At 48.4% G+C, this 25,308-nt stretch overlaps 2 protein-coding genes across 7 annotated transcripts in view; both read left to right on the forward strand.

Moving 5' to 3' along the window:
* Positions 1-16,571, forward strand: part of dab1a (DAB adaptor protein 1a) — a 165,125-nt gene extending 148,554 nt beyond the window's left edge. For 4 of the 6 annotated variants that reach the window (XM_028961441.1, XM_028961442.1, XM_028961439.1 and 1 more), the window contains 9 exons: positions 290-328; positions 1,217-1,279; positions 2,334-2,387; positions 6,528-6,590; positions 7,087-7,183; positions 7,855-8,442; positions 9,375-9,502; positions 10,959-11,027; positions 14,849-16,571. In XM_028961441.1, coding sequence (XP_028817274.1) covers positions 290-328; positions 1,217-1,279; positions 2,334-2,387; positions 6,528-6,590; positions 7,087-7,183; positions 7,855-8,442; positions 9,375-9,502; positions 10,959-11,027; positions 14,849-14,893 — 1,146 coding nt within the window. In that variant the 3' untranslated portion in view covers positions 14,894-16,571. Of the gene's footprint in view, positions 1-289; positions 329-1,216; positions 1,280-2,333; positions 2,388-6,527; positions 6,591-7,086; positions 7,184-7,854; positions 8,443-9,374; positions 9,503-10,958; positions 11,055-14,848 lie in introns of all 6 variants that reach the window. The other 2 variants (XM_028961443.1, XM_028961445.1) reach the window with 2 other exon arrangements.
* Positions 16,572-17,230: 659 nt separating this feature from the next.
* Positions 17,231-25,025, forward strand: LOC114769241 (transcription initiation factor TFIID subunit 3). The gene is made up of 19 exons (XM_028962078.1): positions 17,231-17,459; positions 18,166-19,474; positions 20,081-20,230; positions 20,609-20,942; positions 21,025-21,107; positions 21,294-21,319; positions 21,426-21,463; positions 21,563-21,710; positions 22,372-22,531; positions 22,616-22,748; positions 22,880-22,914; positions 22,993-23,071; positions 23,149-23,183; positions 23,322-23,382; positions 23,635-23,724; positions 23,808-23,839; positions 24,146-24,173; positions 24,358-24,462; positions 24,544-25,025. Exons 1-19 carry the CDS (start codon positions 17,451-17,453, stop codon positions 24,545-24,547), a joined length of 2,859 nt encoding a protein of 952 aa, XP_028817911.1. The 5' UTR covers positions 17,231-17,450; the 3' UTR covers positions 24,548-25,025.
* The last annotated feature ends 283 nt before the right edge of the window (positions 25,026-25,308 follow it).

The raw sequence follows: 25,308 nt of genomic DNA on the forward strand, positions 1-25,308 counted from the left end.
TTTTCCTAAGTAGGTTATCATATGGGGGGGTCATGTGACAGTCACCAAACTTACAATATCTATGCTGATAATTGACTAACATTTTATTTTAATCTGATGACTCACTTTATATTGAGGGAGAAATTGTGCCAGTGACGGTCCAAAAGTGATGTTCAGGTGGACAGACTTCCATACCTCATGTGTTCTAAATCCAGTCAGTTGTGTTCTCAATGATGGTTTTAGAACAGGTGCAGGATGGTAATTTTTCTCTACCTCCTCTTGTCTCCTCTCCCGCTGCTCCGTCACTCAGACCATCCTGGAGGAAGACGTGGAGGATCCGGTGTATCAGGTAGCGCGCCGTGTTCTTTCTTATTCACGTTCTTGTTCTAAATGTTCCCTGTCAGAACGCCTGACACACCTCTGAGAATTCCTGTCTGAGGCTTTTAACCCCCCCAGCGTAAATAATTATTCTGTCACTTCACTTCCTCCTCTTTTGGTTTTTATTTCATTCTGATCTGTTGATTTGTCGGTTCTGTGTGTGTGCTGTAATGAGAGGTGGAGCTAAGATGGTTGGGTGTTATATGATGTAAGACGTGATTGGCTGTATGGCGCATGCTGAAAGGCGTGTCCAGAGCGACGCTGCATTGGGGAGAGACACTCCACAGTGTCCAGACCTGCCATCGTTTTGGAATCAGGTGACCCGTCTTCAGGTCACGACCTCTAAAGGCCCAGACGGAATGTGCTGCTGTTGTAGAACATTTCTTCTGCATGTGTGCGTGAAGAACCACCCTCTCCCTCATGCAGGTGTACAGATCCCACCCTCTTGCTTGCAGGTACAGCCACAGATGCTCAGGTCAGAGCAGAACCACTAGAGCAGAACCACTGCGGTTCTACACACGCAGTTCACATAACAAAGGAACCAGGGAACCAAAAAGCAAGATGGACTCATTTGGACGGGCTGATTGAAACAAGCTCCGCCCTTTTTATTTCATATTGGTTGCTGTTTTTGCATTCTTCTGTTAGAGGAGGTTCCCAGAATGCCGAGCAGGTCACTGCCAGCTCCGCTTGCTGCTGATTCTGTTTGATCACATCTGTGCTTTTCTGTTCTGTCCTGTTTTCCCCAAATTCCCAACTGTTCCTGTTTTCCTCATCCTTCCTTTTTCTGCCTTCTTTCTCTTTCTTCTTTCCCCCCTTTCCTCTCGCCCGTTCCGCCTTCCCTGTGCTGCCCGGGTTCTAGTACATTGTGTTTGAGGCGGGACACGAGCCCATCCGTGACCAATCAGAGGAGAGCATTTACCAGGTACAGCCCCCTTCCTCCCCTCAACTCTGATTGGTCAAGTTACATGACTGACAAGAGCCAAAAAAAAAACCCAAAAAAACAAATGCACACAAACACTGAGAGCAGGAACTTGCCCCTAATTGACATTAGAACCGTGTCAGTCTTCATACAATTAAAAGAACACCGTGAGTAGAATCTGTGGTATGGACCCCTTCTGGAATCCTGGACAGCATCCATGCTTAAACAGCAGAGCGGTTCCGTGTTCCACGCCTGTTCGGCAGGCAGGTCCGGAACGTTGCCCTGTGCTCAGAGTGCTGTGACCACAACAACAACAGCAGGATAGGACGGTTCGGTTCAGAAGGTTCCTGCTCCGCCTGAAGCGTTCCGCTGTGTAGAGTAGAGAGAACCGCAGAGAACATCTGTCAATGAATGCCAGGGTCAGGAACGCCAGTCTTCCTTATTAGAACAAATCCTCTCTGAAGAAGACATTTTTACCATTTCAGATTGTCATTTCTATTTGGATCAGTTTTGATTACCCGTAACCATGGAACCCAAGGAATGTTCCATGTTGCCTTGGCAACGGTGTTTTAATTCTATCCATCATACATGCTGGATGAGCCATGAAAGCACATATGAGGAGGACCATTGTTCATTTTAAAAGTTCAGACCGGGTTTGATAAGATCAGCAGATGCCGACATCTTCACCCGGTTCCTCCATCACAACCATTAAAAAAAGAGATGATTTGAGTTCCTGATTTAAACAATGTCATGGAACATCAGACTAGACTTGTTATCATCAGGAAGGGGGGTCCTACACAGCTACGCTAACTAATAATCAATAAAGACCATTGATCATAATAGAAATAATCATTTTTTAATGACATTATAGACGTAGGTAACAGGGTCCCCTACTCTGACCCCCAGTCCCTGGAAAAAAATAATCAAATAATGCAATTTCACATAACACACACACACACACACACACACACACACACAGAGCTGTGTGTTCTCCGCACTCTTGGGAGGTAACGACTGTTTCTCTGCTTGTGTTTGATTGGCCGGCCGCCTGTCCCAGGTCCCTACCAGCCAGCAAAAGGAGGGGGTCTATGATGTTCCAAAGCGACACCCAGTGAGTGGAGCTGTCTGTGCCGCGTGTTCCCCTCCAGCAGACCTCTCACAGCTGAGCCCACTTCTTTATATGCAGCACATGTTTACTTCCATGTGCCAGAACGGTCAGGTTCTACTGAGAGGTTTGCTCAGGGCGCTGTGTGTCTGGTGGGTGTTGCATGCATTGTGTGTGTGTGTGTGTGTGTGTGTGAGAGAGACTCCAGATCTTCACTGTGACACATCTTCAAAGCGCCGGTCTGAAAAGAGGAGAAAACAGGGAAACCTGTCATTTTTTTATGTTGTTAACTGTATATAAGATCTGGCCATTCCTGCAGAGAAGGTAAGGGTTCCACACCTTAGACGTTCTTGTTTTTATGGATGTGTGGAACCTTGCTGCCTCTGTGGAATCATCCACCCCAGCACCATCAGCACTGTACAGGTCCATCAGTGTGGAGGTGTCCATCAGTGTCAGATCCCCTCGCAGCTCTTGCTTGTGAATATCTGAAGACGGCCAGTGTTCTGCCTCTCTTCCTTCTCTTTCTGTCTCTTCTTTCATATTTTCCCATCTGTATCCATATTTGCTCCTCCTGAAAACCAAGAGATTAACCTGTAAAATCACGCTTTTTATGGATAGTGACTATTCAGGACTGTAAACATTAAACATAAAACCATCCTGATGGCCTCCTGACCTTCATCTTGATCCCCATCAGTTTTTTGTCAAAAGGGGGCGTGGCCATTGCCTTGACTTTCATGTGATTTCATTTTATTTTGTTGCCAGGACTGTAATTTTTCTCTCATAACAGCATTTGCTCATTTGCTTCTGTTTTAATCTGTTGCATATTTGCTCATAATCTGGTTTATGAGGCTCATGTGGTTTTATAATCTGTGCATTTATACATACTTCCATTGTCACTTTGCATAATTTTTGCATGTATTCATTGTTAATGAAACGGACCTGCAGCTCGTAAGTAAGGGTGTTTTCTGAGTGAGCTCAGAATGACTAGTCAGCATTCTTTGCCGTCTGTATATGCGAACTCAGACCCCGAGGTTTGTTTTCATTCGTTTTATGGTTTGCAGTTTGCATTATTAATACAAAGAAACTGCTCCTGGTTGGTTTCCATTTGTTTTGGCTCTTCAGCCTTGCAGTAGTGACAGGACAGGACAGGACAATGGCTGACTGTGTTAGACATGGAATAGCATATTCTTGAAATATGGAATGAAGAAACATAAAACGGCCAGTATCTACAGCACACAAATATTCAAAAGTGTTGCAGCATTTTGCAGCACACATGTAAACTGAAGGATTTCTGCAGATATGGGATAAGTTTCCCCTTGCACATGATCACAAGTATAGCATCTTCTTTGAAGTCAAAACTACCCATAATTCAAAGCAGTCTGAGAGCTTCAGATTAACTGTAGTATGGACAGAAGAAGGAATGAGATCCCATCTGAGCTGAAGTGAAAGACCACTTTCAAATGAACCAAGTCCCTTTTCTGTTGGTCCAGGTTTTGGACCATGTTAACAGGACTGGGTTTGGATCCTTGAAAGGGGATAAAATGCGGAAATCCCCTAAGAAACGCGTCTCAGCATGAAGAACTGTAACCAAGTCGCTCTGGAGGTCTGTGCTTGTTGAGATTATTCCCTGTAATGCGGCAAGAAACACACACACACACAAAAAAACACCCTGTAAGCATCTTGCCCTGCGGTTCTGGTTAAATGGAGGCGTTTGAGAGAAGTGCAGGGCATTTCAGGAGCTTCTCTGGCCAGGCGCTGCGTTGTTAGTTATTGGGCTGTTGTTGTTGATCCGACTTCCCGTTGATGACCTATGAATCCCCGCCCGGATCAGGCCGTCGCCGTTCCTCCGTCTGACTGGCAGCAGTTATACGGATGGCGGGCTGTATATTTGGCGGCGGTATCCCGTGATGCCCTTCCCCCTCGTGGAGCTCTCAGAGGGCCACTAGCCGCCTTGATGGATCCCATCCTTCAGGGCTGTAATCTATCCACCCTGTTATTTAGTGGCTGGGACAGCCCGGTAAAGACCGGCACTAAGTCTGCCAGCGCCGGGCCGGTGACATTCAGAACCTACCCAAGGTCAGGGCTGCACTGTCGCCTCGGCAACGGCCGGTGGCCACACACACCACACTTTATTCATTTGTTGTTTGAAGTCAAGGCTGCACGCTGTAATAGAGTGGCGGGGAATGGCTGCCGATCCGTCGGAACGATCCAGAACCATCGTCCCCCTCGCTGTGTGTCTCTCGTCCTGCGTTATCCTGTAGTCATTTCACTGTTTTTACATGTTTTGTATTTTTGACATACCCCCCCCCCCCAAACACACACACACACACACACACAATCACTCAGTTTCCCTCTCTCTCTCGCTCTCTCTCTCTGGCCTCTGCCCAAGTCTTGGCACGACTACAGAACCTGCCGTCACCGACTCGCTTCCTCTGCACTTTTTCATTAGAATTAGTCCTTATCTCCATCCAGGGGTGTCTCCTTAATTACATCCTTGTGCCTGTCAGTCTAGTGCTCCCGTGTGTGTGTTTGCGTGTGTGTAGACTGGGTTTAAAATGATGTATTAGTGGATTGTGTGTGTGTGTATGTGTGTTTTCTGTGCTTTGTGCTCCCATGCTCCTCTCCACAGCCCCGCCCCCTCCACCGCACCATCACCATTTCTCTTGGCTTTACAGCAGTGCAGTAAATATCTGGAGAGCAGATGGTGTTCATGCTCCATGTTTTTACTCTTATCTCTGGCGAGGAGCCCATGTGATCACATTATTTCACCATTAAGGCGTGGCGGGCTGGTGAAATGCATGTTAACTCCACCTTTCTGTCATCCAATCAAACTTCTCTGGTGCTGAAACCTTTATCGGCCATGAATGGACTTTGTGTGTGTGATGCACCTTCTGTAACAGGTAAACCCGCCTCCCCTCTTCTCAACCCCGCCCACCCAGCCTTCCTCCCACCCCGCCTCCACCATGCACCCAAATCCACTTTACTGTACCAGAACACGGTCACCCAGGTAAGAGGGGCAGGAGAACCGGCTTCTGGTTCCAGTGACAGATTATGTCCCATCAGTGCTCCCTATGTGCCCTGTCCCCAACTCAACCCCGTTTCTCTCGTGGTTACCATACGTGACCAGCATGGAGTGGCCCTTTAGAGACGAGACGTAAAGGTCAACGGGACATCAGAGTGGCTCCTCAGTGGAAAAGGCCATTGAACAAACAGCGGCGAATGAGAGTCTCGTGCCGGGAGGACAGGAGGCGGTGCTTCACAATAGAGCATGCGTTATCTCCTCACAAGGAATGTCACGCCTCTTCATCTATCATCTGATACCGACAGCAGAACACTATGGCGACCTATAAATTAAAATTTCGATACAGAAAGAAAAAAAAAGAGAAATGATTCATTATCACCAAAGAAATTACCCCGTGGCCCGATTTATGCAAATCTCCTGTCACGCGTTGAAAGCCTCGAAGTCTTTTAGAGCTAAATTTAGCCGCTCGCGGTGAAATCTCTTCAAGAAGATCAAAGGAGCAGTTAAAATGTCGTGCAACCTCCCGGGTCGGGGTTCTTCTGCAACCAAGTGTGTCCAGCAGGTGGCACCACGTTATTCCCTCACATCTTCATGAGTGTGTCATGTGACCCAGATCTAACCATCACAATGGGACGGATTCTAGAACAATCAGATGAAAGCAAATTTAGATTATAGATTATTTACATGATTGGATTAGATTAAGTTATAGAATATGTATAAATGATGAAGATAAAATGCCGATTATTACAAAAATAAACCATGAAAATCAGCATCCGTGATCAAATATGTGGGAATAAAATGCTTTTTGAAAGAAAATAAATCTTTTCAACACGTTGTGTTGAAATGCACGGTTCTTAAGATTGGCCACATTTCTAGCAGGGCGTGGCATCCCATGTGTGGGTCATGTGAGGCATGCCCTCAGCGAGTGGATGTTGTGGTAGGTCTCCCTCCTCCTCCTCATTGTCATGAGTCCGTGTGGCATTTGTACACGTGGCAGTGATGAGTGTTCAGGTAGGTGGCATGTTCCTTTTGTGGGCTTTGTGACGAGCATGGTGACACTTGTGGGTGTGCAGACATGAAGGTGGGCGGGGCGCTGACTCTGAACATCTTTCTCTCGTTCGCAGAACATCAACCAGTTAGAGCTTTTTGGAGACATGTCCACCCCTCCAGACATCACCTCACCCTCGGTGAGTACGCCCTCCGCCCGTCCTTCAGCTCCTGACCTTTGCCCCCCATCACTCTGGCTGTGAGCTGAAATTGCCTGGACTGGTGGGAGATCTTTTTTTTTTTTTATTATTAAACCTTGCTGCAGGGACCAGCCAGTCAGGAGGATGAAATCATATTTTGGTGTCCATACATCATGATTCGATAATAAAGGGTGCAGCTTCACCCCATATTAACGGTCCGTTATTTATTTTGACGTGACGAATGGTGGCTGGCTGGAAAGTTGCTGTGGGGATGAAATCAGTCGCATCGACTTTCCGTCGCGCCGCAGCTCTGAGCTCGGCCCGTTATGAATGATGCGGCTGGAATATCTGTCAATCAAAAGCAGCCTGGCTTTCATCCATTAATCCGCAACGTTTCACTCATTACCGGTACCTGGCCACTCTTCACAGCTGGTCCTCCACCCAGGGTCCTTGGCACTTGAAATCATGACTTGTTGTTGTTGTTGTTGTTGGACAGACCCCCGCCTCTCCAGCGAACACCCTGGACCCGTCACTGGCACATCAGCCCCCGTCAGAACTGTTCGCCCCCTTTAACCCCGCGGCTGTTCCCTCAGGTACGCTCCAACTCACCTCCTGAGCCGATGGTTTTATAAATGATGATACCGCAGTAAACAGGGTTCCACTCCGCTCCGGATAAACAGCCGTTCTGTAACACCATGAGATTTCACCATGTTAATACCCTTCATCTCAGAGACAGTGACAGTTTTCATTTTGTTGCAGGGATCATTAATGCTGAGTATTGCGGGGATATTACAGCAGCCATGTTGATGCTGAGCTTTGGAACGTTCTGGATTTCTGCCGATTTGTGTTAATGACCTGAGATCAATCTCCGATTGTTAGTGTGCAGAGATTATAAGGACTCGCTGAGAGGCGAAAATGGGCAGGAGGGGGTCTTCTGACAGTTATAGGGCAAGCAACCGACCCTTCAGTGGGCCAATGGCAGCTCCTTGTGATTGGCAGAGGGGCGTGGCCTGGGCATAAAACTTTATTGTTGTTTCACTGAATGATTAAAACTGTAAAAAACATAAATCATCTTAATACAATGAAATGAAAGAGATTGTACGTCATGTTTTATTTTTATTACTTTAAAATGTAATGATATTAATCTTTCAAAATTATTATGGACTTAATGAACTAATCAGAAAAGTCATTTTAAAGATATAGCCTTCAGCACTTATTTTGCCTTTTTTTTTTTTTTACCCATGATGCATTCTGTCTGCTCCAGGTTATGTTACAATGGGAGCCGTCCCGCCAGCCCACTGGGCACAGCAGCCGTTCGCGGCGCAGGCTCCGCTGGCGTTCGGGGTCCAGTCTCCAGTGCCCATGGCCCAGGTCCTCCCTGGCGGCCAGCCGGTCATCTGGGGACAGGCCAACCTCTTCCCCACCACCCAGCAGCAGTGGGCAGCCATGGCGGGCGCCTTCCCCGCAGCAGCGTTCATGCCCGCGCAGGCGGTGGGCCCTCTGCCGGCAGCCATGTTCCAGACGCTGGCGGCGATGCCCATGCCGCCGCCCTGCGAGGCGCCGGTGGCGGCGGGACCGTCCTCGCCCACGGCGTCCAGCCCGCAGCAGGGCGATCGGTCGCGGCAGAAGATGGGAAAGGAGATGTTCAAAGATTTCCAGATGGCGAAGCCGCCGGCTGGCACGGCCACGCCCAGGAAGAGCGAGCAGCCCAGCCTGACCTGCACCACCGACGCCTTCACCTCCTACTTCAGCCGCGTGGGCATGGCGCAGGACACCGACGACTGCGATGACTTCGACATCTCGCAGATGAACCTGACGCCCGTCACCTCCACCACGCCCTCCACCAACTCGCGTGAGCTCTTCTTCTTCTTCTGCTCCTTCCGGGGACGACCCGATAAAAAGATTTTGCACGAACTCCTTTCATATCTGCGTTTGTGGAATGTTGCACATCTGTTTGGAGAGGAGCCATCCGAGGCGTGTCATCAGGCGCTGTCTGTATTTGCTGTGAAATGGCAATTAGTGGAGCAGTCAGGGTTCATCAGTGAGGGGGCGAGACGTGCAGCAGCCCTCCACCCAGCTGCCGCGGCGCCGCTGAAATGGTCCCGCGAGAACCCGGTCTGTTCGGGTCCCTCTGCCGCTGTTCTGCTAATTACTGCCGTGTAGCTGCGATGCTCTGTCATTCACACACACACACACACACACACACTCGCCCTCTCACACCTCCTCACTCAGACCCGTCAGCACCTCACTGCTGTCAGGGCGAAGCAGGGAAGACACCAGAGGGAGTCCTGTTCAGGCAGACAGGAGGTCAAAGGTCGACGTCACCCTTTCCCATAAAGCGGTCAAAATTACTCTCGGCCAATCAGAATGCACACACACACACGCTCTTACTGCCGGATTAGGCAGCTTTAAATTAAAAGCTGCTGTGTCCATTAGTGGCCCAGACGGATGCGCGTGTCATAATCTCATGGTGGTTACCGTAGCGATAATCAACTCTTCATGGCCATCCGGGACACTGACACAGAGACATGTTTATGGATTATCCTGATCAACACGTCTCTCTTCGTCCATCATCCTTTGACGTGTGTTCATTATGACTTAAGATTTAATCTAAATCGGCTCAGAGAGGATCTGTTCCTCTGACTCTAAAATGAAATTTCATAATAATAAATATGGTGCTTGCGACTGTAGCAAGGACCAAATTTCAAGTTGAATGCATTATAAATGAATGTATTATGACGAATGATGATATTTATTACATGACGTTTATGGTTCCACCTTCAGCGCCCACCCCAGCCCCCCGGCAGAGCTCGCCCTCCAAATCTTCAGAGTCCCACGCCAGTGACCCCCCCACGGACGACTCATTCGGGGACGGGGACGGCAGCCCTAGTAGGAGTGGAGAGGAGGACGCGGTGAGTACTTGCAGTCAAATCTGTCCTCAAATCACATGAAAAAAACCCCAAATTCTGTTAGAACATGAAATATGGATGCATATCAGCCAATCGCTTGAGGCAGAATGTGAATTTACACTAAACACTCTCAAACCAGTTCATGAGTGATGGAAGCCCTCAGATGTAGGGGAACAGGTGTCTGTGAGTCATAATTACATGAAAAATATTATATTGGGCAGTGATTGGCCAAGCTGTGCTGTGGTGGGTCACATGGGACAACTAATCACTTTCACATCACTAATTAGTCTTGAACCGACTGCGGAGGGGGTACTTTTGTTTCGTGATTGCGTACCCTATTACCCTGATCGTGTGCAGGGGTTCTAGCCTGTGTAAATGTGTGCCTTTTGTGCCTTGTCCTCGTCGGGTCCTTGACATGTCTGTCGTGTATTGCTGCGTGCTCCTGTTTTGTGTATTGAACCTTGTTCGTTGCATGCGTCCACCTGCTCACCCCGATGCTGTGACATAATTCCATCCTTTTCTGATGGAATAAAAAAAAGATTGAAATAAGTGCAGCTCATTTCAGTGGGCTATTTAATATTTATACGTGTTATGGCATCGTAGAGATGGCTAAAAAGAAACAAGAGCCTCAGTTTCCATCATTTCAGTAAAGCGAATCACCGGCTCACCGAGGAGGAGGAGGTCACTCAAATCTGAGATCGAATCGTAATGTAATTTATTAACCACCAATTGGCCACAATTCATGAATGGAATTCACTTCATTAACTTGAAGGAAATTGGTTTGACCTCGATTTGGAAGGGAACCTGGCGATCGAGAAGAACCCAGCTGCTCAGACCGAGGAATACATTTTCCCACCATGGCAAATGGGACGTGGTTCAGGGGCCGTCCTCCGTTCTCTACACCCCCCAGGGTGTGTCAGCGAACGTCACAAACCTGACCACGCCCACTGCCAACACCAACGTGCAGGTTTTCGGTGTATTCGGCTGGTTTGTCTGCTGTTTTTGAGCAGTGGGTCATGATGTGTGGAGGTGGGAGGAGTCGCAGGCCCGCCGTTCTCCGCCTCCTCCATCAGGCTGCGCCATTAGTCAGGTCCCCCGCTCCAGTAGAAATGTCACCACGGCGCCCAGCGGTGTCACGACTCGCATTCTTCATCCCAGATGGCCGCAGGTGGGTGGAGGGGAGTAACAATGCTGCCCGCTGTGCCCATCTGGTCTGAGGCGGGCCACCTCCCACGTCCCTCTCAACCCGGGTGTTAAGAGCTCGGCGCCGCAGCTGGAGAGGACGGAGAATCAATACGCCGCGTCTAAAGTGCTTTATGTAACGGCGAACAGAGGCTTTTATAACAGGTGAAAGCAGGGCAGCGACGCCCACCACCACAGGGAGAAGCTGGTCGGGAAATGGACGGATGGAAGATGATGAAATGGTGAAATGACACTCTGTACTTCTGTCCTCTTGCAGGCGGCGGAGTCTCGGTCTTCTCCTGTGGCTGAGCCCAGTGAGGAACCCTCTGATCAGGCCAGTCCACAGGTCGGTAGCTAGATAGCAGCAGGTCGGGTAGGTATCTGTCCTTTTCTGCTCTCTCTCTTCTTGGTGTTGGCCTGATCCACGAACCGCCAGTCCAGAGCGACCGCACGCCATCACCACCTCACCATCACATCCACCCGCACATTCTGGACATGTGTTGCGGTACTTCTCTCCTCCCTCTCTCTCCTCTCTCTACCTCTTTCTCCCTGTCTCTCTCTCCTTTCTCTATCACTCTATCTCTCTTTCTGTCTCCCTCTCTCTCACTCCTCTCTCTCTCTCCTCTCTGTATCACTCTCTCCTCTCTCTCTTTCTGTCTCCCTCTCTCTCTCCTCTCTATCACTCTCTCTATCTTTGTCTCCCTGTCTCTCTCTCCTCTCTCTATCACTCTATCTATCTTTCTGTCTCCCTCTCTCTCTCTCTCTCCTCTCTCTCTTCTGTCTTTCTGTCTCCCTCTATCTCTCTCCTCTCTTACTCTCGCTCTCTCCCTCCTCTCTGTTCTCTCTCTCTTTCTGTAGCTCTCCTCCCTCTCTCTCTCTCTCTCTTTCCTCTCTCTCCCTCCTCTCGCCCCCCTCTCTCTCTTGCTCTCTCTTTTTCTGTCTCACTCTCTCTCCCTCTCTCTCCCACCTCTCTGTCTCTCTCTCTCATGCCACCACCCTCTGCCTGCTGCTTCGTGTGTCGTTCTCGCTGTCGTCTTTTTGTGCGTTTGTCTCTTTTTAACGCCCCTGAAGAATGTGAGTATGACCTTTACGGAACAACAGCGTTTGTGTGAAACATTATGGCATGAAATATTCATGAGCTCCATGAAACATCTCATCCTGCTGGGAAAAAACAGCATTTACCAGCATAATTCCCATTCTGGTCTAGCTGGTGGACCAAAGCTGCTGCTCCACCATTAAATAAAAAAGAAACCACAAGTTGTGCTGAAGGAATAATGCTGGTCATGCTGGTAACCAGTTACTGTGCTGTTCTTCTCATTATTCTCGTGTGGCCTCAGATGAAAGTCAAATAGATCTTCAGGTAGATCTCCATTATCTACTGTCTACTGATGCTCCGAATACACGTTCGGATGTGAAGAGGTCTTCACCCAGCTCAGTTTTACTTTTACTTTTTAAGTCCTGAGGAGCACCAACCCCTGCAGATCTTTTATTTATTCTATACAGCACAGATGGTTTTGGGCGATTTTTATTTTTCCATCAGAACCTTTTCCTTCCTCGTCTACCGGGTGGTAGTAGCCTAGTGGGTAACACACTCGTCTATGAACCAGAAGACCCGGGTTCGAATCCCACTTACTACCATTGTGTCCCTGAGCAGGACACTTAACCCTGAGTGTCTCCAGGGGGGACTGTCCCTGTAACTACTGATTGTAAGTCGCTCTGGATAAGGGCGTCTGGTAAATGCTGTTAAATGTAAATGTCTTTCACCACTATTTGACTTTTTAAATTATGCTTCCGTGGTGCTGCTGTATCTTTCTAGAACTGTGACTCCAGGACGTTTTTCACCACCAGTCAGAGGACGTGATGTTGTGTTTCCCTCCTGTAGATGTTTCTAGGATGCGTGTGACCGCGTGAAGTTGGCGGTCAGGAATTCCGCACGTCTTATGAACGTTCTGCTCAGCCTGAAGCGGGGTGGCAGCGGGGCGCGCTGCGAACAAGTGACTGCAAGTGGCAGGAACTTAATGAACTCCACGCAGGCTTTGTGGAGGTGTCACGGCGCGCCTTTTGTTCCCTGTTGGGCCTGTCAGCCCGCACCAGCGCCATGACTGATCGCTGGCGCTGTAATAATACCTCCCGGCACTCACCACTCCTCGGCAAAAAAAAAATGAAATGATTACGTTCGGGGCCCTTTGGATATGCGCATATTCTGCCCCGCAGATTAATTGCCTCTCGTCAGTAATTGGGTCGAGCGGCGGGCCGACGCCCGAGGTCCTTCAGTGGTCTCGATACAGCCCAGCCCGCCCTCCGGCTGGGATCTCATCTCCATCTGAGACGCTCTTCTGGGTGTGTTTATCGGGGCCCCGGAGTGGCGCGTTATGGACACTTTTCCCCTTTTCCACCGAATATCGAGGACGCGTTAATTACCGGAGCCGATTATTTATTACACCCCTCGTCTCAAGCAGATAACAGCTTCGGGTGAAATCAAACCGTTCCTGTTCCTTTTTTACATTACTTTTAATAACCGTGTTTATACTGATAATAAAATTCTGCAATAACACAAAGCCTAACGGCAGTTCGATGCTGGTGGATCTGCCAAATGTCCTCACCTTTTCTAGGCTTTCTGTTTTAAATTCATTTTTCAAATTAAGTGCTGCTAGAACCTTGGTTCTTCCTCCTGTTCCCTTGATTGGAACCGCGTGGAATGAGACGGCTCCGACAGGACCAGCCTGAGGAGCAGGATTCTGGACGGTACTGTTAGTGCAGGAGGCCATTCAGCCAGCGGTCAGCGGGGCTGCGGATGGAGCCTAAACGTTCCACCGGCCGCAGGGTTCCGTCAGCGTTCCACTTCTGGCTGTCACTTTCCCTGGATGTGCAGCGCAGGGTTCCTCCTTCCTCACGCCCAGGCAGTCTCCTGTGGTTCTTCTGCCCGCTACAGGCCCCCTCTGGCTGGGTGGGAGTGTGGGGCAGGAGGTGGCCCTGTCTGGAACTTCTTCCTTCTTCTTTATTGGCATCTTTGTAGTGTTTGTTTAATATTTTCACCCCTATAAACCGCCTTTGCAGAACCCTGCTGAAAGCTGCATTATGATTATCCATGTTCGCAAACTCAGGAATCAGATGGTTTGCTCGGAACGGAGCCACAGTTCACCGAGGTTCATTAAAATCTCCTGCAGCAGAAGCTCTTATTCTGAAAATAAATCCACAGTGTGAATAGACAGGACTCACATGACCTCCGGGCTCCAGTGTGTCCGCGTCATGCTGCTCTACTGCGGCCTGGTGGTGACGAGAGGAACGGCACAACGTAGAACTGAGGACCTTCAGGACGTAGAAAATGTGAAAAACGTGCACTGTGTATACACACACACACACGCACTACAGCAGTTTAAATTGCAGCATTTTTAGTTGTATTTAAACAGATGGTGTATAGTTAAAACTGGTATATATATAAAAACTGGTATATATATATATATAAAACTGGTAAAACATATAAAATATAAAAACTGGTATGGTGTGTAAATAAATAAAGTGAAGTCATTGTGATTCACAGCACACACAGTGAAATGTGTCCTCTGCTTTTAACCATCACCCTTGGTGTGCAGTGGGCAACATGACAGGCGCCCGGGGAGCAGTGTGTGGGGACGGTGCTTTGCTCAGTGGCACCTTGGCGGATCGGGATTCGAACCGGCAACCTTCTGATTACGAGACCTTTTCCTTAACCGCTAGACCACCTGTGTGTGTGTGTGTGTGTGTGTGTGTGTGTGTGCGCATGTGTGTGCTTGAATGGGGGAGCAGTACTTTCTCTAGTTAAAATCATGATTCACTGAAGTCTCAGATGCCGAGATGATCTGATGGCCGTGTGTGTGTGTGTGTGTGTGTGTGTGTGTGATGGGTGTAGTCATCATAAAGTGGGGGTGGCTACGGGTGCAGCACTGTGTTCTGAGGGCTGCTCGGCTTGGTTGATTCATCATCTGATAGTGGACGTGGAGTGGCCATTTGATGTTCCTGCAGAAAATTCCCCTGTTCCTCAGTTTCTTCTCTGGCTTTCAGGCTTTCAGGTTTCAGTTCAGACTTAGTTGTCAAAATTCTTTGTGTAATTAAGTAGGTGCAATGAATTCTGGGTAAAAAAAAAAACAGACACTAACCTTACTCTCTCTCTCTTGGTTCTCCCTTCAGGGAAAGGATCCTCTCTACGCTCAGATTAACAAAGGACAGAAGTGAGGAGGGACACAGGAACACAGCAGATGTGAACAGTGCTAGGGATGCTGGGAGACATGGAATGTGGAGTAGCTCTGAGTGTTTTTGTGTGTGTGTGTGTGTGTGTGTGTGTGTGTGTGTGTGGGTGTGTGTGTGTGTATGGTTCAGAGCTCTGCAGGTCTCTCCCCAGCCTCCACGGTTCCTTTCTCTCCGAGCTGCCATTTCTATAGACTTGTGGTCAGGCTCCGAGGCTCCGCCCCTTTTACCCATCAAACTGCTCTTCATCTCTCTCTTTGTCCCCGCCCATGTGAAGGCGCTGGGTTCTCCTGGTGGCTGCACTGAAGATTTCTGTTCCCGTGACCCCACCCTGCTCCGCCCTCTCGCTCCGGTCCTCTCGCTCTCCCTCACAGACTTGGAATCGAGACCTATGTCATGCGGGAAAGACTGTCGAGAGGCATTACACACACACACACACACACACACACACACACACTAGACCGCCACCAATAGCAGGTGGGCGGAGGCACGGCTCAACAGCATTGGATCTGACGGTGTTGCAGGCGGAGACGATGCCAGACGCTGTTTCTGCCGCCTCGGCACTATGCAGGAATGAAAAGGCTCCGCCCACAGAACGGAACAAGGCTGACGGACTATTAGCCGGACTCTGAGCGGGTGGTGTGGAAAGAGAGAGCGACCCTGTGACTGGACAGTTACTTCTCTATAGCTTTTGTACAATACTAATGAAAAAAAGGGAAAAATTAAAATGGATTCTTATTTTATAAATCAATCGAGCCCTTGAGGTCGACTCTAGACATGTTTTAGGGTGAATCGCTTTTAAGGCATCGGATCATTGGTTTGCCAAACTCATTTTGTAAATAATAATAATAATGATGATGATGATGATAATGATGATGATGATAAAAATATTAATTTGGTCCAGTGGACGTCTGAACCATAAAACAGGCAGCTTCAGCGACGTTGATCTCCAGAAGGTCCCGACTCCCCAGACTGCTGTGGCTGCGTCTCTAATCCAGCTGCTGTTTTCAGTTTTTGGGGTGACATTGTGTGACGGATGACATGAAGGATGTCAATCAGCCACTTTCAAGGCAGGGCGGGGTTAGTGGAAGGATGATGGGCGGGGCTGAGAGAGTCCAGGGATTTTTAAACTCTTCATCACCAGCAGTGTCCAGACTCCACCCACATAATCATACAGGAACAAACGGGGAGGGGCCAGTGTCATCGCCCTCAAGGAGGGTGTGGTCAGGAGTCATGAGCCATCATGGTCTTTAACAGGCTTTCAGTGAATATATCTCATACAACACAGAAACATCTTACACAGGGAAAATCCAAGACCATGAAGCTGCTGTTTCTAGATCATCGCTGTTCTCACGTGCTTCTGGAGAACATCAGAACGTCACGCTCGCTGCCGGTTTTACAGCCAGAGTCCAGTTTTCATTTTGAGGCTCGTTTTAAAGACAAAGAAAAAGAGCAGACCTGCTGCTGGAGAACATTTCTAGACCTGTTTTAACTTTACCTCAACTAACGGTTTGGTAACGTAAAAGGAGCGTTATTTTTATCTTTCCGAAGGTGACCTTCTACAGTGGATTTTTAGAGATTTTTTATTATTTTATTTTAATTTTTTTTTCTTGATTTACGTATCCCACCATGTAATACTGTTATCAATAAACACATACCCAAAGGAGCCGTTCTGATGAAGAGTCTCTTTACAAAGAACCAGTCAGATTCCTCTGAAATGAAAAAACAATGGGGCATTATGGGATGGACTGAAACTCAGAATGAAGCAGAAATTACCAACTGGGAAGCAGGGAATAAACCAGGAAGGTTGTTTTTTTCATTTATAGACCAATAATTTAGAAGGTTGTAGGAGGTTCACCCATTTCCCGCTCAACTGCAGATGGAAATTTCATATCCATTGGAATATATTATATATATTTGTATTTATATTTGTGTATTACAGTATTATATTTATGTATTTTGTTGTATTATAAGGTAAAATGTGATTGGACGACATTGTTTTAGGCCCACTGCTTCATGAAGGGAGGTAAAAGGTCAGTCATGCTAGTCACAAGAGAAACGGTCAGATATCAGATGTTGTCCCACTGGCCTTGTGACCTTTGAGGAATATGTGTGTCCAGTGTTATGTATCTTCAAAAACAATGGTCACGTAAATGACTGATATTTCAGGTATGTATCGTATGATTAGGTTCACTTCATTCGCAATTCCAATTAGGAGAAGAGCGTTTCTGACATGCAAGCGTTTTTAGATGAATGAGGAAGCAGAGAGGATGAAGGGCTGCTTCTGAGGACACCTGCTCGGCTGTGACACACGGCCACACCCGACGGACAGCATTCCTTCCGAGTGAAAAAGGCCGTTCCTGCCTGGGACCCGTCAGACGAGACAGACCGTTCCTGCTGCTTCCACCTCACAGCCTGAAACCGCCAGCTGCCGCAGAACCTTCACGGACCCTCACTGACCAGACATGACCAGCTGAGAAGAAGACCTCTGGAGAGCAGGATCAGAAGTTTGTTCTTCATTTACTGTTGGATTATCTGAAACACCATGGCGCAGGTAAGGAGCAAAGAGGGGTGATCAGATCAGGCTTTGGGTGGAGTTGTTTATCATGATATGTTTTCATGTATTATTTAATATCGTTCATAGTTGAAGCAAACTGCTTCATCAGATCCATTATGTCCTGGAACTCATAGTTTATTTTCCTCACCTGAGTGGATTTTATCCACTCAATGATCTGCAGTTAACGGCAGGAAATTATTATTATTATTCATAACCTCAGTTAGCCTGGAGTACTTTAAAGACACAGTGGTGTACAGTTGTTAAAGACTGAATTTATGTTTCAGAATATCCTATGTAGTGTATTGTCACAAGAATAATACAATGAAAGTATAATTCATGCAGAACTTGCAATTTTGCTGCATTGAGGTCCAGGTCAAGAGGAAAGAACGAAATGTGTAGAAATTACAACGTTCCAGGTGTGCAGTGGATGGGAGGTAGTAGCCTATGTACCAGAAGACCCAGGTTCAAATCCCGCTTACTACCATTGTGTCCCTGAGCAAGACACTTAACCCTGAGTGTCTCCAGGGGGGACTGTCCCTGTAACTACTGATTGTAAGTCGCTCTGGATAAGGGCGTTTATAAATGCCGTAAATGAAATGAAATGAAAATGATGGTGTTACTGCGGGTGTGAAGTGGTTTCTGTAGATAATATCAGGACTGTCATCATCTTTATTTAAATCTGTTATGATGTTCCCTGCATCAGGAGGAGGGCCTGGATTTCAAAGCCCTGAGGGAAAAGTTCCAGCAAGAAGATCCCCTGAAGCTCCGAAACAAGCCCACCATCCCGGAGAAGCCCAAACTCCTCCACTCTCCCACGAGCGGGACTCAGTCACCCCTCATCTCCAGTATCAATGCTGCTGTGGAGAACCGGATGTCTGTTGTGCCCCGCGTGGTCTTCAGGGATGAGAAGAGGTTGTCCATTGTGCGGCCAGCATCCCTGATGGTTCCCCAGAAGGCCAAAGATGGAGACTTGCCCGTGAAGCCAGCGCTGCTGGATGAGAATCAGAGGAAGGAGGCTGACCTTGTCAAACAGGCCTTCAAAGACAAGAAACTTAATTTGGTGCTTCCTGTTACAGCGGCCGAATCCAACTCCACACCTCCATCTTCGGGCAAATCTGTGACTCCCAAGAAGAAGGGAATTTTCTCCTTTAAGAAGACGCCAAAGCCTGAGAAGGAAAAATCGGAAACATTCGTGATGGATCCCGTTTCGCCAATAGTGAACGTCCCAACTCCAACGTTCACTTCATTTACTTTACCTGCAGTCCAAAAGCCTCTCCTGCCCCCAGTCCCCACGTCTACATCCAGTATTCCCATTCCAGACATTCCCTCTGAGACTCCTGACCAAACGCCTTCTCTGTCTGAAGAAGCAGAAATGTTCATTTCTCTTTCAGAGATCCCCCCCCCAGACACTCCCCTGGCCGAGATCCTAGTTGGAAACACTCCAGTTCCACTGGATATTCCGCCTCCAGTAATCCCGGTTTCATCTCCTCCTCCAGTGGAGGTTCTACATCCTGCTCTCCCAGGATCAGATCCAGCAGTTCCAGATCCAGAACAAAGAGAACCTGAACTGGTCAGAGTGGCCGCATTGCCCGTCCCAACAGTTTCAGCCAGTCCGGTTCTTCCCAGATCCGCTACACCAGCAGAACCAGTTCCTCCTGCAGGGGGACCTCCAGCAGAGGTGGTGAGGCCCGCCCCCGCCCCAGTGCAAGATAATGGTCCACCAGCAGGCGATGTGGAACCCACGACTCCACCCAAACGTCCCCTGTCTGCCCTGTCAGCTCTGGAACGAGCGGAGGAGAAGTCCCCTGGAAAACGGGCCTCTGACCAGAGAGTCTTTAATTTGTTGGAGAAGATGAAGAGGAAGAGCAACCAAACATCCAAGTCCCCCTCACCTGTTCCACCCTCCGAAACAGACTCTACCCCACCCATCAGCCCCAGTTTTCCTCCGGTCGATTATGAGCACTCCATGGCCGCGGCACACGTTGAGCTGGAGACGAGACCGCATCACAACGGTAAAAATCCATTCTCAGTTATTCATAGAAATGTAGGAAGCAACCTCGACAGGAACCAGGGGGCCAGGGTATGCAGTGAATTAGGAATCAGACGTTGAGTAGAGTGCAGAGCGCCACTGCGGAGATGCTGCAGATGTTCCTGATGAAGGATGATGGGCGTCAGGTTGTCCTCCAGGTCTCACTGCAGGCTGCCATGCCTGACGTTCCTGCAGAGGTTTTCTGTTGGGCAGGGTTGGAATGTGCGGCATCTGGTGCTGTCATTGTCGTCGAATTCCACATGACAGAGAGGTGGGGTAATGTCTCACACATCTCCCCAGCCATCATCTGCTCCTGGAGTCCCGGGGCGGTAGGTGTGTAAGACGCTTCCTGTTGGTCTCTAGAGATCTACAGAAATCAGAAAAAAATGTTCCCTGTGTCCTAGTGTCCTGTGTGAATGTTGGTTCGGTTCTTCCTTGAATCAGGAGAACATGACCACCTACAGCAGCACTTATATCTCAACAACTTCTGAGTGGTCATGTCTCCGGTACCTGCAGTGTCCTCATGTGCTGTGTGTGTGTGTTTTTGAAGTTCTCCTCGACTTCACATCACCCCCCTTCGTGTCACCAGGTTCCGTGTCACCTGTTCAGGAGGAGACCCCTGTCCCGCAGCCCAAAAAACCTGTCAGAGCAACGCGGTCCACAGAACGCACCTCTCTGGACCAAACTGTGGACCCGAGTCAGACCATCAGCAAGCCAGCAGGGCCTGAGGGGGACACAGGTAACACACACACACACACACACAGTCAGAGCGAACCTGTTGCACGTGACCCGTCACTGCATTCCGGCATGTTCCAGATATTTCAACATGTCTGCATGATCGGTGAAGGCCATAATAAATTCTGCAGACAGACATGCAGCCAAAGAACTGTAGAACACCTGCAGAACACCTGCAGAACGTTTCGGATTTTTTTTTTACAGAGTTCGCTCCACCTGCACTGTTCGTGCACGCAACCAGGCAGCATAAACATGTTCAACTCATATAAATGTAAAATGGATGAATGAGGACAAAATGAGACGTTCTGTGATGTTCTCCCGATCCCACTGCATTCTAAATAAACGTCAGAAGCTGACTCCTCTGTCTTCTTCTCCGTTCCAGTGATTCCAGTGGATCAAGTGATTCCTGCTCCAGTGGATTTCTGCTCAGAGGATCCCGTTCTGCACGTCCCTGACCTTTTACCTCAAATCCATGAAAGCAAAGTTCTCCCTGCAGCTGAAGGTCTGGAGGTGGAACCTGCAATGCACAAACTCCTGAAGTCCCCTACTGAGGATGAGGTGGTGCTGGATGCGCCTGTTCCTGCTGCGGATGGGATTGATGCTCCTCAGGTTCAGGTTGAAGGTCAGGTGCCTGAGGTCACCGCGGAAGGGTCATCAACAACGCTTCCTGATGCCACAGATTGTCCTGTCAATCAAAATGGCCTGAATCCATCAGGGTAAAAACCTTCTGGAGTAAACTCATAGTGACATTTTTTGAGAATAATATTCACGGTCGGATGGGAACATTTTTTTTTTCAGGTCGGTGAATCTCGGCTCTGATGACGCGGAGAAGAAAAAAAATAGCAAGAAACGCGAGAAAGACAAGAAGAGAACCCCAAAGAGTGAGTCTTCTCAGGAACATTTTTTACATTCAAAATTATTTGCACTTGTAGTCAAATCTGAGGTCCATCTGATATTTAGCTTGAGGAATCGTTGTTTCTGATTCCAAATGTAATTTTGATACATGTTTGATGGTAAAAGACGTTGCCGTGGTGACGGTGGTCCTGATTCTCTCGCATGTTTTACAGACCCCTATGCTGAACCTCAGGCTGCAGTGAGTCCTGTTCCCTTGCAGAAATATAGTGACAATAATATATACACACACACACACACACACACACACACACACTCACACTCATATGTGATGTTTTCGGTTTCAGATGGATCAGACGTTAAAATCTGGGCGCTTCAAATCAAAGTAATTTTAAAAAATGATTATTACTTTGAATTTTTCCCGCATTGCTGCCAGTCGCTCACTCTGGGTCTGAAACTCGTTCCATTTCACTTTTTTTGGCAGGAAGAACAGCGCAGAGGTGGTAGAGGAGAAGGAGCAGAAGAAGAAGGAGAAGCAGCGGGAGAAGGAGAAAGAGAAGGAGAAGGAGCGCGAGAAGAAGGAGCAGAAGGAGAGGGAGAAGAAGGAGAACGAGATGAAGAAGAAATTCAAGGTGAGAAATTCAGGCCACGCCCCCCAAGGAGAAGCAACGCAGTGGAATGGTTCTCCAGAGGTAAAATTGTGGTAAAAGTTCAGGCCTCTTCCCTCAACATCGAACTTCTCCAGTGCAGCTCCGCATGGTGCAGCAGGGAGGTTCCCTCAGCCTGGAGAACCTGTCTGAATTCATTCCTGCAGCAGAACAGTGCTGATGTTCACGTTTCCCCACAGGAACTCATTAAGAGTCTCCTACTCTACTCGGCTCTTGCACAACCTCCACGTGAAGGCATGTTCAATGTTTTATGGCACATTGTTCTCTGACCTTGGCATTTATGGAGAAAAGTTTGAAAGTTTGAAAAAGTATTTGGTTCACGCCCTTTTGCTCTCGTGCTCTGACCTAGGTTCTCCCAGCATGAGATGAGAATGTTCTAAAGTGGTGGCAGTGGTGGCCTAGCGGTTAAGGAAGCGGCCCTGTAATCAGAAGGTTGCCGGTTCAAATCCCGATCCACCAAGGTGCCACTGAGGTGCCATCACTGCTGTGTATCACATGTGACAATCACTTCACTTGCTTAAAGGGTGATATGGTGTGGCTGGTATTGAAAAAAGGTTACAAGTCTTCTTCATTCAGAATGTTCCTAGAATGTTCTTTATTTAGGATCTTCTGTGTGTGTGTGCAGATCAGCGGTCAGGAGGAACCCATGTATGAAGTGCGCGTGATGGTGGACAGTAAGGGCCGGAAGGACGACCTGCCGGTGAACAGTGGTGACCTGGTCAGTATCATCCGCACCACCAGCTGCCCCAAAGGAAAATGGCTGGCCCGGGATGGCGCCAAGCGATGTGAGTTGTGGGCCTCATGCTCTCCCTGACCCCGCCCCCGGCGTAGCTGATCACCTGACCAGCTTGATGCTCTGTTGTCCGCAGATGGATATATTTCAGTGAAGAGTGTGGACCTGGACATTAAGGACATGCTGGAGTTAGGTAAGAAGGCCTCGAAGGGAGCCAATCACACAAACAGCAGCCAACTCGACAGAGGTGCCCTGAACCAGGACAACAGGTAACCATGGAAACCGCCTACGGCTCCATAAAAAAATAAATCACATATTTTTCATCCTCATTTAATATTATTTCTAAAATGGTCATATTTGTTAAATAGTTCCAACTTTATGTATGTGTGTGCGTGTGCAGGTCTTTGAATCACTACCCAGCGGCTGCAGAAAGCTGTAAGTTCTGAGTTCTGGTTCTGTGATAATTCTCCGTGGGGAACGTGTGACGCTGACGCTCTGTGTGTTTCTCTGCAGTTTCAGACGACAGTGAGGAGTGGACTAATGATGAAGACGAGAACCTCTCACCCACCGACCTCACTCAGCCCACTGACCAGTGTGTATCGTGTGTGTGTGTGTGTGTGTGTTTGAGAGAGAGATGGACTGATGTTAACTCTTACCTCTTCACCACAGGCAGCACTTCCACACTCCACCTCCTCATGAGATGGGTAAGTTCAGCTGCAGGTCATATAAACCCTGATGTGGATGAGCAGATTAGATCGTGTGATCAGGCTTTACACAGTCAGGGTCGTGTGACTTTTCACGCTATGTCAGGTTATGATGGTAGTGTGTGTGTCTTCTCCCAGAGAGCCTGAGTGAAGTGGACATCACACTCATCACCACTGGGACACAGAACCAGAACATGCAGTAAGATCCTGTGTGTGTGTGTGTGTGTGTGTGTGTGTGTGCATGAATTCGATCATGGCTGAAGCAGCAGGTGGAAGTTCTGGCCTCCCCTCCAGCAGGGTCCTGTGTTGGTTTTGAAACATCTCCCGGCTACGAGTTCTTATCATGAACTCTGGAGATGTAAGCAGATCTGAGCTGGACGTCCAGGACATGCTGGAGCTGGACGTGTGTTTCTTTGTTTGTGGATCTCAGCCACGCTGCGGTTCTTTGCAGGGCGCGGAATGAAGCTCTTGAGAAATTGGCCACCTTCTTCAGGCAGCCGAAGCCGGCAGAAACCACAGAGTCATCATCCAGCAACCTTAAGTAAGAGGGTTAACAGGCACGATGAACTGAGTCTGACTTTCTCTACGTGAACTTGACCCGTGTGCCTTTATCTTCTTCTGTAGATCTCAGAGTCTCCCAAACAAACGACCGGCAAGTACGTACCAACCTCAGAACATCCAGTCCAACGCCAGAGCGAGTCATGAGTCGTTCTTACGGCCATACGATGTCATTAGAAAACAAATTTAACCAGCGCAGTTCCTCCGTCCTCCACTGGTGGGGGCACCGTGGAGAATAATGTGTCACAATGTGGAGGAACTTGTGTGATAAACTTGTGTAATCCTTAGTCCTAAATAAGGACACACACACACACACACACACACACACAGTTGTTATTGTCTGATGACTTTTTAAAAAATCCAAAACATGCTGGCTTATGAATTTCCGGTTCTATTTTTTTTAGGCAGTGAAAAGACTGAGCCAGTTTTCAGGTATGTGGTACAACACACACACACACACACACACAGAAAGAGAGAGTTGTGTAATTCCCATGTTGTATAATGTTGTTGGTCCTGTTCTGTCAGTTTGGTATGTTATTTGTGTGTGTGTGTGTGTGTGTGTAAGTGGTAACTTCAGCCGCTATGCTGCTTCCATCTGAGCCCTGTTTTGCTCCAGCTTCACTCAGCAGGTGGAGTGTGAACTTCCTGATCTGCAGATCCTGCCACCGCCAGACCTTTACGCAGACATTGTTCTGGACGAGCCAGAGTACAGATGCAGCAAGTAAGATCCCCGTCAGTACCCGGAACCCCATTCCGTCTCTACCTGCTCCTCTTCACACCAACGCCGGTCATCTCCCAACAGTTAAGAGCAGGTTCTGCTGTGAAGAGCCCCATCTGAGTGGCTGAGTGGTCGGTGCTGCAGAACTCAGCCCCGGCTGAAGGACAGGCGCAGCCCGCGAGCCCCCGGCCTGACGGAACCTTCCAGTGGGCAGGAACTCTGGATGAGGCCTTTCTTCTCTTCAGTTATCACTTTAGAACCAGTGTGTGGACTCTAGACTCCAGATGAAGTGCTGTACTGAGTGGCTGTTCTAGACCAGCGGAACATGCCGGGATTATACTTTGTTAACGAGTGTGAAAATGAAATGTGGACAGAACGAACTTTATAAAGCCTGGTGAGACAAGACGGGTTCTCAGCGTAACCGCGCTTGTCTGTCTATAGATGACCTGTCTGGTGGAACATCTGTATTATATCATATTTCTGTTATATTAAGAGAAATGAGGTCTGTGTTCATGTTCTTCAGTTGTTCACCTTTAACCTGTAATAAACGTTACTGTTAAAGCTCCTCCCACTTCCTGGTGCATGCTGGGAAACGTTCTCTGCCTAATTATTCTAGATTAATTCTGTCTGGTTTGATCAGACACCTCACAACGTACAGAAGAATGGGGGAAAGGGTTAAGCTGTGTCTGGAATGAAAATCTTCTGGTTGTGGAAGTCTGAGGAGCCGCATTACGGAGAACAGAGATTTACTACACACACACCCCCCCCCACCACCACCACCACCCCCGGATCCCAGCACGTTCACGTTCACATGCGATTCTGAAAAGAAAACGGGAACTCTCTGCAGAG

The sequence above is a fragment of the Denticeps clupeoides genome, chromosome 19 (assembly GCF_900700375.1).
Source record: "Denticeps clupeoides chromosome 19, fDenClu1.1, whole genome shotgun sequence".
NCBI lineage: Eukaryota > Metazoa > Chordata > Actinopteri > Clupeiformes > Denticipitidae > Denticeps > Denticeps clupeoides.